The 10,676-nt window shown below is 31.1% G+C and overlaps 1 protein-coding gene across 2 annotated transcripts; it reads left to right on the forward strand.

The window, feature by feature from the left end:
- The first annotated feature begins 3,468 nt into the window (after positions 1-3,468).
- On the forward strand, positions 3,469-7,218 carry LOC120081360. 2 transcript variants are annotated; one of them, XM_039036152.1, is made up of 2 exons: positions 3,469-3,658; positions 5,128-7,218. In XM_039036152.1, exon 2 carries the CDS (start codon positions 5,145-5,147, stop codon positions 7,080-7,082), a length of 1,938 nt encoding a protein of 645 aa, XP_038892080.1. In that variant the 5' UTR covers positions 3,469-3,658; positions 5,128-5,144; the 3' UTR covers positions 7,083-7,218. The 2 variants fall into 2 exon arrangements, with proteins under 2 accessions (XP_038892080.1, XP_038892081.1); XM_039036153.1 differs by lacking the exon at positions 3,469-3,658 and adding an exon at positions 3,671-4,982.
- The last annotated feature ends 3,458 nt before the right edge of the window (positions 7,219-10,676 follow it).

Here is a 10,676-nt window from a genome sequence, read left to right on the forward strand (position 1 = left end):
ATTTGTATTCGTTATATATATATATATTCCTATTTTCAAAGTTACTTTAATGATGGAGAGAGAAAATACATTTACTATAAAGANTAATTTTCCTATTTTCAAAGCTACTTTAATGATGGAGAGAGAAAATACATTTATTATAAAGAGAAAAAATGCATTTAATATTAGTTTTTCTCATTTATCAATTGGAGAGAGAACATGTATTTATTTGATTTTTTTCTATTTTCCCATTTGAAAAAAAAAAAGCATTTAATGAAATTTTATTTTTTATTTACATTGGTTTTTACATATCAATTTATTGTTTTTTTTTTTTTTTATAGATTAATGGTTATTTTAAATATACCTTAGAATATTTGGACGGATTCATGATTATTTTAAATACACCTTGTTAGGTATTTAAAAATATTCTAATCAATATATGAAATATACTACAGTTTATAAATTAGAGATTGACTCAATGTTTGACATAAAACACAGTATAAACCAATATATGAACAACAGTATATAAATCTTCATAAATTTCATTTACACCATAGTACATATATCATAATACAATAAGTCTAAAAAAACACTCGTCTATATTAAATAAATGAATGCATATACCATAGTATATATCAAATTCCCTACAAAAGCTTAAAAAAAGTACATATATATATCACATTATATATAAAAAAATAAGAAAAAAAAATAAAGTCTATCTTCATATGGAGGTTTATAATACATAACTCTCCGTCTTCATCTCTTCTTCTTTTTCCGACATGGTTGCCATGGATCTCTCTCCCCGTTGTCGTTGAAAAAATTTGCTCGTCCTGCCATGTCGTCGACCAAATATGCTCAATTTGTCACCATCGATTCACCCCACACCATCGACGCCATCGATTCGTCCCAAGTCGTTCGTGTCATCTCATGCTAAGCCATCAATTTGCCCCACGTTATCGTCTACCGCTTGCAATAAATATTATGTAGGGGGAAGGAGAAAAGAGAGGGAGAGGAAGAAATGGATGTGAATTATGAGAGAGAGAATATATGTATGGGAAAGAGAATATGCATGGGAGAGAGAAATATATATATATATAATGTAGGTGAAAGCTAAATTATAAAAAGCCACTAATATTAATGAAGATATGGAGGCCAATAGGTCTATTTTGTAAAAAAAATGAAATGTGCATGACATTAATGTAATATATGTCTATTCTTTAGGTCTTTTATGTGAAAATCTCTAGTAAATATTAATTTTTTTTAAGTCTTTCTTAACTTTACTTGCATATTCTCAGATCTCTATCAGTATCATTTTATTCGTACATCACTTCTTCACTTAGACATCACATATTATGTGTTCAAATATAACCTAATATGAGTTAAAGATATATTATCAGTTCATGCACTTTACCGCTTATAATGATTAAGTTATTGAGAATTAGAATTTTCATTAAATATCTCATGAAAAAGAAATCAATAAAGCTAACTAAGGCCTTTTGTAGGGTGAAAGAATATTAATAAAACAAATTATTTATTAATTTATCCAAACTTTGTCTCTGTTAGAAATGACATAACTCTCAAAACAAACAGTAAACGGTCAAGACACGATGATCAAACAAAGAGTAAAAACCTACAAAACAAAAACTCGTTATAGGTTGAGTGCGAAGCTTGCTTTCTTTAAGACATTTAGTGATTCTGTCCAAGTGTGCAAACAGGTCTAAAAAATGCAATGTCGTCTCCAAGATAAAACAGCCAAAGAAAGCGATCAGAAATGCACAATATAATTTTACTCTTATTTCATAGATTTTTATAAAAGCACAATATCCTATTTTAAAAGCTACCTTGAAATATAATCGAAGGAATGAAATCAATTGTTCAAACGACTAGTAAATTAATCCTCCATCCTAATATTGTTAAACTAAGAAAAAAACTTCACACCAATTGGTCCATGAAAATATAAATAGAATATAGAAAATTTAATACCATAACTATTACTGCTTCCATTAATATTTTGCCACATGATCCATAAATGTATTATTTTGTAATATAAAATTCATAAATTTGTTTAGGGTAAATTATAAAAAAACAAACCCTAAAATATAGTGGTAGTAGTAATTATACTCTCAAACTTTTAATTGTAAAAATCGAGTCCTCAAAACCAGCAAAAGTATAGTTCAATTGACATAATGTTCATACTATCGACCTCAAAATTTGAGGTTCGAAGAAATTTGAGGTTCAATTTTTATCATCAGAGTGTCCAATTTATACTGTGTTACATTTGAAAGAAGTTTTTATCATTCTCTCATTTGACTTATTTCTCTCTCACAATAAATTATACTGCGTTAATTGTGGTCGTAATTTACATACAATGATTACTATATAACAATTCATTGAATTCTAAATCCAAGTAGGGGGTCACTTTCTACTAATTATATATATACAAGCAATGAATCTCACCCAAAATATTATATAAAAAAATCAACAAAAATTATTGTTAAAAAATGAAATAGAAAAAAATATTAATTATTTTCCAGTAAATTTTAGGCCCAGTTTCGATTTAATCCTATGTTATAAAATATTATAATTTTAATCTTCGAATTTTAAATTTGATTTCAATTTATCTAAATTTCAAAATGTTATAATAGTTGAAATTTGAGTTTTCTGTGAATTTAGATCCTAAATTTCATTTATATTTTTAATCTCGATTTTTAATTAAATATTTGCTTTCAATCTTTAACTTTAATGGTTATTAATTAATTTTAAATTATTACAAAGTGACATTTTAAAATTAATCTTAAATGTAATTAAAAAAATATGATAATTATTTTAAATGATAAAATTGTTGAAAATATTTTCAAATATAGCAAAATATCATTGTCTATTACTAATAGACTGCGATAGACCGTCTGTTAGTGAGAGTGATATTTTGATATATTTTAATTAAGTTCATTCGTTTTTCTTTATTTGAAAATAGTCTTAAAAATACTTGAAAAATTATATTTTTTTAAAATTTTATTAATTAATATTTAATCCAACAATTTACGAATATATGAATGTATTTGTGGAATATATATACATATATTATTGTGATTCTAATATTTACATAAAATGATTTTTATATAAAAATAAAAATTCATTGAGTTGTAAATCCAAGTAGGGGGTCGCTTCTAGAAATTAAACAAAAAAACAAATAGAAAAGAGCAATGAATCTCACCCAAAAAGTTCAACCAAAAAATAAAAAAAAAAAGGAAAATCCATCAAAATTTATTTTTTTAAAAAAAAAAAGAGAAAAAAAGAATTTAAAAATCTATGAATGTCAAACCGACATTTAAATCCAGACGCCACCGTTCTGTCTCACACGTGTACGAAACTGACCCAAAGAAATCGTTAATTAATTAATTTATTTTATTCAAAGAGAAAAAAAAAAAAAGGAAAAAAAGAAAAAATTGGAAAAAAAGAAAAAAGAAAAAGGACGAAGAAGAAGAAGAAGAACGTGAAAACAGTAAAGGAAAGGAAAGAAAACAGAAAGGGACAAAGAAAGGTCGAGAGAGCTTAAAAAAGAGAGAAAGGACAACGAAGGCGACCTCATACCGGTTGTCGTCATCACCATTTTCCCATCTCTCTTCCTCTTCCTCTTCCTCTTCCTCTCCCTCCTTTGCCCAACAAAATTCTCTAACTGGTTAGTTTCTAGATCCTTCTATTTCAATCATGTTCTTTTGTTCTTTATCTGCGATCTTCTTTTAGTACTGTTGAATCTCGATGTTTCTTTCTTCATTTTGGTGTTTTCTTGTGTTTTCTTTTCTGGGTTTGTTCTGAATTTTGGATTGGATAATGGAGATCTCTTGTTGGGGCTTGGGTATTCGGTGTTTTGGATTTCTTTGTTGGGTTTGATTGAATTGGGGATTTGGACTCTGGATTCTTGGATCTGTTCTGTAGGGAAATGATTTCGGTTGATAGTTTTGATCTGTTGTTGTTTTTGTTAAAACGAAGATTTGGGTCTCATTTTGGAATTTGACTAATTGTTAATGTGTCCTCAGTTTCTCCACTTCCTATGTTTGTGCATGAATTGTTGATTTTCTTTCCCCCAATTGTTTGATCCTTATTGATCTGGGTTTTGTTTCCGGATTCATCATTCTTAGGTTTTGGAGTTCGTTTTTGGTGGATAAATTGTTCTGATTTAAACATTTCTAAAGCGTAGTATAGATTGGCAATTCTTTTCGTTTTCCCTGTAAAAGCCGTCAAAACTCTTGTGGAGGTTGGATGTGGAGGAAGTATTTTAATTTCTTAGATGCAGGGAAATTGATGTTAAATCAATGACATGCAGAATTCGTAAACAGTCATTTGTTGTCTGTATATTTTGTAACTCATTACGTTTTTATCACATTCAATGTAAGAATTAAAAGTTTTTGCGTTCATCATCTTTCCATCTGAATCGAATTTTGTGTTTCTGAGTTTTGCTCCATGAGTGCAGAATAGTTTGTGGTATCTCTCCATATCGAAAATTTATTTTTCTCACTTTCTCATTTTGCCTTCGATCCTGAAAGTTATTAATTGGGTGTCCACGAAATCTTCCATAGTGAAGAAAAAAAAAAGGGAGGGAAATGCTTTTAGATGGAAGGGAAGATGCCATAATCTTTTATCTTACTATTTTTCTTGTGATGTAATTGCATGTCTGTTATGAATTCTAGGTTATATTATATACACAAAGAATACTAGAGCAAATGGCGGTGTTGTTTCTCATAAACAATGGCATGCAATTTTTTCTATTTTGTTAGTTATGTCAAGCTAGTTTTCCTCAGAATTCCTAAGAGATTGTGTAACCGGCTTGGTTACATCTTGTAGAGCATTAGTTGTGCATTTTAGTTCTCTTGCTATGGGTGGATGAAACTCATTAGTTCTTGAAGTTGTTGCATTTGTGATTTTTTCCCTAGTTAATTTATAAAGTAACTGGCCTTACTGTATGGAAATGTTTGTGGCTCTTCTCATTCAGCGAATGTGAAAAGGTTTTTGTCTCTCTTATCCGTACAATCAATTTGCAAATGTAATCATATGTTAAGCATTGGTTCAATGCATGTTGTAACTTGTTCTGTTTCTGTTTTTTTACATTATTGTTAGCCGAATGATTGTTTCCCAATTTCTTGTCAATAGTTACTTGATCTTGGAAGATGCCGGTGTCAAAATCCAAGTCCGCCTCCAAGGATAAGTCTTCTGCAAGGGCTGCTTCTAAGAAACAGCTGAAGGCTTCAAAAACCTCTGCTTCTAAAAATTCAAACAGGAGTTCAGCAGCCACCACTGCTCAAAATCCAGTTGATGAAGTGGTTCATACGGTTGAAATATCGTCAACACTAACCACTTCCTCGTTGCACTCTGACAATGGTCACTTCCAGAACATGGAAGATGTGGATGACCACTCAAGCAGTCCACGGGGTACAGCATCTGATTTTGATCTGTCTTCTAACAATGGTAGTTGCTCGGGTGAGTCGGAGGATCCAAAAGAGAAGACAGTTGATTCTTCGAACCAGCAAGAGAGGACATCTGGATGTGACCATGAGAAACGGGAGAAGATTCGACTAAAGAATGAGAAGAAACACCAGAGACAGAAAGAGAAACGGGCTCAGGAGTTGCATGAACGATGCAAAGGCTATCTAATGTCTAGAAAGCTCGAAGCTCTTTCTCAGCAACTGGTTGCTATGGGGTTCTCTCCGGAAAGAGCTACCATGGCACTAATATTAAACGAGGGTAAGCTAGAGGAATCAGTCGCCTGGCTCTTTGAAGTAAACGAGGAAGAACCCCGGAACAAGGACGCTGCTAATATTATGAGTGGGAGTAACTTGAAGATTGATATTAGCAGTGAACTAGCTCATATTTCGTCTCTTGAAGCACAGTTTAAATGCTCAAAGCAGGAGGTTGAAAGAGCCGTAGTTGCTTCTGGTGGTGATCTTGATAAGGCGGAAGGCATTCTAAGAGAACAAAAGCAGAAAGAATCTATCAGTCAGTCGAATCACGAAGTAGTTGGTGAAACAAATAGTATGGCAAGAGCTCAAGAAATGCCTGGGTCTGCACCAGTCTTTACAATGCAATTGAGTAAAAACGATCGAGAGTTTAGCCATAATAGTCCTGCAATGACGGTACCAGCATGGTTAGAAGCAGGCAATAGGAGCATACAGCAGTCTTTGAAGACGTCAGATCAACCGAGACTGCTAAGGGGAGGGGAGAAGAGGTGGCCTGCTGTAGGATCAGGCCTTTCTTCGTCAACTTTGATTCCACCATTGCCTGTAGTTACTTCTCATCCATATGTAAGGGCAGAGTCTCAAATTGGTGTTTCTAAAAACGAAGCCATCAATCTTCGGCGAGAGATGCCGGAGCAGCCAGTAGAGCCAGTTGTTTTTATGCAGCAGCAGCCTCAATCCATAAATGGTTTGCAAAACTCAGTTTCCAGTCCCATGCTTCCTGGAACAACTCCATGGTATTCAAACAATGCTCCAACTATAAAAAATATAATCTCAAGTGACAAATTGTTGCACAACCATAGCAGGATGATCCTTGGTGCAGAAAATAGAAGGCTAGAACAGATCTACCATCAGGTTGTTCATAATCAACCACAATTCATGTCTGGTCCAGTTGAAATGCTATCGTCAGGGCTAGATGTATCGTGGGCGAAAGAGAATGCGGCTTCGTCGCACTCGCTTCCTTCCGAAGCGCAAAGTTTGTGGAAAGCTGGTGGTGGAACTCTATCTTCATTTGCAGTCCCATCTTCCTATGGATCGAGTTCAAACCTCAGCCAAGGATCATCAGCACAAACGACAGGGTTATTGTCACAGATGGACTGGAATATCGGAGGGTTGATGCCGTACTGCGATTACGACAGAATAGACTGGACTCTGCATAGCCCGAGTTCGCGATCGAGCGAGATGTCTCCAGGATTTTCATCCTCGTTGAGGAACGGTTCTGGAATGAGGCTGTGTGAACTTGGGATGCAGGGTGGGGGGGGAGGTGTAAAAGATGTGTCAGGTTCAGGTGGATTGCGCGATTGGACTTCACCTTTTGCAGGAAATGATCTATTCAGTGCACCCAGGCAGCTTGTTACATCTCCATTTCCTTAGGTTTTGGGGAGATATAAGTGTAAACATGTGTGCCTGATTGTTGTTACTATGGACTTTCCCTGTTGTTTATTTGTAGTTTGCCAAATGAAAGAAGGTGCATCAACTAGTGTGGCTAATAATCTTATTGTGTTTCTCCTCCTCTGCCTTGAATGTTTTCTTTATCAGCTCCCTAGTTTTAATATTACCTTATATTATTATTATTTAGATAAAAAACCATGCCTTTCATTTAATATAACCTGATAAATTAGAACCTCAATTTGAGTATTAGGTCAATTGGTTACGGCCAAAAAAAGTTAGTGATCACCAAATTGAGTAATTTATATGTTTTATCCATGGAAATTTTTATTGGTAGAGAAAATGTCAAACTATTGGAAATTTTTATTGGTAGAGAAAATGTCAAACTATTTGTAATCGATAGATTTCTATAATTTTTTTATCAGTTTTATCACATTAAGATTTTATTAAAATGATTTTCTTTATTTTTTTTTATTTTATTATTATTTATTTATTTGTTTATTATTATTATTTTTTTTAATCAATTTGTTGGTTTGAGATTCAAGGTTAGAGGTCTAATGGTTATTTCACATATTGTAACCACATGTTGATGATTGCCTATTCATCTTTTTATATTTAATCATGATATATAAAGTATAAATAATCTTATAAAATACAGAGGAGAGAACAAATATAAGTAAGTAAGAAAGAAATTGAGAGAAAAAAAAGTAAATAACATATATAGAGGTGTGTTTTCAAATGATCTCTACAACCTCTATTTATAAAGTGAAAATGGTGGTTACAAGAATGAAACATAAACAGTAGACAAAACAATTATGTGGATTGACTGGAGAGGGTAATGGATGAGTTTTAACCTACGGAGGTTATGCATGGATATCTATATAATTATCATACTTAGTATAGAATATATGCTTCGTAACCTTACTAGAAAAAATCCAATGAGATAAAAACCTAGTGAAGGAAAAATAGTACATCATTCATATATTTTAATAACTGCTTCATTAAAAGTCTTGCTAGAAAAATCCAGTGGGACAAAACCATGGTTAAGGGAGAAAGAGTGCATCATATTTACTCCCCCTCATGAAAACATCACTTGATATTCTTGGTTGTCACATATAAGTGTTGCGTGTTTAACTTCTCAAATGTTGTTGCAGGTAACACCTTCGCCAATAAGTCTCCCAAGTCGTCTTTTAAAGAAATTTGTTAAATAGTGATGTCAATACTTTATACTTTATCATCTTCATATAAGAATACTATTGGCTAGCCTCGTACATCATCAAGATTTTAACATGATTTAAAATAGTTGTTATGATATGCTTCATTAGCTATCATGATATAAAAAAATCTTCTCTATGTACTAAGTAACCTGTTTAAGATCTAGTTCTAACAGGTTAGATAAGTAACTTGCATTTTCACAATCAACTAGATCACAATTAGATTTATAAGAATAAAATAAATCAATATAAACTAATTTTCAAATAAAAACATAACATATGTTTAACCCTACTCCAATATCTTTATTTGGAAAAATATTATATTCATGCTATGATAGGTAGCGTATAGACTAGTAAAGATATAAGTGCACTTATTTCTTAAAATTATGGTTATTCATTATCTTTTTTATATCAGATGATATAATTTTTTTTTTACACTAAGTGAATGAACCATTATGGTAATGTAATTGGTTCATATAAGATCTTTTATGTATAAATTGATGCAATTTCATATGTTTATACTTTATTTGCAGGCTAAGGCAAAACTTATCATCTCAATTTATTTCTTAAGAAACTCTATTGTCTTTGAAATATTTCAAGAGTTTCTACTCATCATCGATATATATATATATATATATATAGTAAATCTCATGTTGCGATTTCTTTATAAAAGCATATGGACAAATAGGGTTCTTTTTATACCCTCGTATCATCAAATATTTAATAAGATGATTATGTTACATTCATCCGGAATGTTTTATAAAAATTTCTATGATATATATATATATATATATATATATATATATATATCATTCTCTAATATTTTACTTATATGATTTTGGTACCTTTAATCCTTTAAGGATATATTATTAATGGATTCATATAAATGTACTAACTATATCTATAAGATGCATGTTAAGTTTTTTATACACAGTTAGATAAATTAAATATCTCATGGTATTGTATCTACCATAGGATAATATGTCTCCTCATAATAAATACCAGTTCTTTGCGATAATTATTGTAGAACTTCTCTCGCTTTATATATTGCGACCCCACTCTATTTGTTTTTCTTACAAATACTCACTTGTACCCCAAATATTTGACATTCTCTAATGTTGAACTACTAGTTCCCACGATTTGGAAAATGAATTTATTTCTGTTAGATTGTTTCTTTCCACATAAGTCAATCATTTCTATGTCATGACATTTCTCAATGTATTTGAGTATGTAATACTCATTTTCATAAATAACATCGTGAGCAACATTAGTATGCAAAAATGTTGTTTACTTATTTAAGTATGGTTTCATCTTTTCTTGTCCTAACATATAATTTATCGAGATCTCTTTATTATCCTTATTTACTTCAAGATTCTCATGAGTACTCATATTTAGGATTTCTTCTGAAGTATCTATATTCTTAACTGAGTCATTGATTAACTACTTATTTTCCGAGGATCTTTATCTTTGAACCCATTTATCTATCACACTTCAAGCATGTTGCAGACTCATTAGTATTGACAACTAGTCGCATTTGGATATCAATTCTAGATGGTATATTTACAACCATTTTTTTATAATTTAGTCATTTTCTTGCAACAATAAATGTTCTGTAAATGCATCTAGCATTAATTTACAATATTTTACAAATGAATTATCTTTTGAATTTCTGGTTCAAAGTGGTATGTATGATGATCAAAACAAGATAATTTATGTATTTTAATCAATTTATTTTTCCAACATTTCTTTAATTCCTCCCTCTAAAGATGAAAATTTTGTCTTATTAATAACAATTAAATTGTGTAGTAAATACTTCACCTGTCATAAGTTCAAAGTAATTAAGTGATGTAAATTCAATTTCAACATAAATTTTAATTGTTCATCATCTTAATTGTTGTTGTGGAACAAAATATTCACTGCATACCTTGATTAAATATATTTGGCTTCTGGCCATAAGCTCATTAGTCATTGGTCGAGTATACACAATAACATATCTTGACCTAGAAGTTTTGATATTTGAACATAAGCTACGGGATATTCAACACTTATCCCAATCAATTATCAAATTTTTGGAATGCAAACTCACTAGCATTATCAAAACAAAATAATAAGTATGTATGTGACCATCAACTGGATGCGCCAACAAAAATTATAAAATCATGAATCTATTCCAAAAGTAGAAAAAGTTAAATTTCAATTTTAGCTAGTGAAAGTTTGATAATTGGTCTCTTGAGAACATGACACCATGCCAATTTATTAGATGGAATAACCTTTTAGTTCTTCAATAGATGTCAATGTATATTTTCTGTAATTATTTTCACTATTGACCCAAAATGACTCATTATGTCAAAGGAAAATATATTTG

This window comes from Benincasa hispida, chromosome 7 (genome assembly GCF_009727055.1).
Source record: "Benincasa hispida cultivar B227 chromosome 7, ASM972705v1, whole genome shotgun sequence".
Classification (NCBI taxonomy): Eukaryota; Viridiplantae; Streptophyta; class Magnoliopsida; order Cucurbitales; family Cucurbitaceae; genus Benincasa; species Benincasa hispida.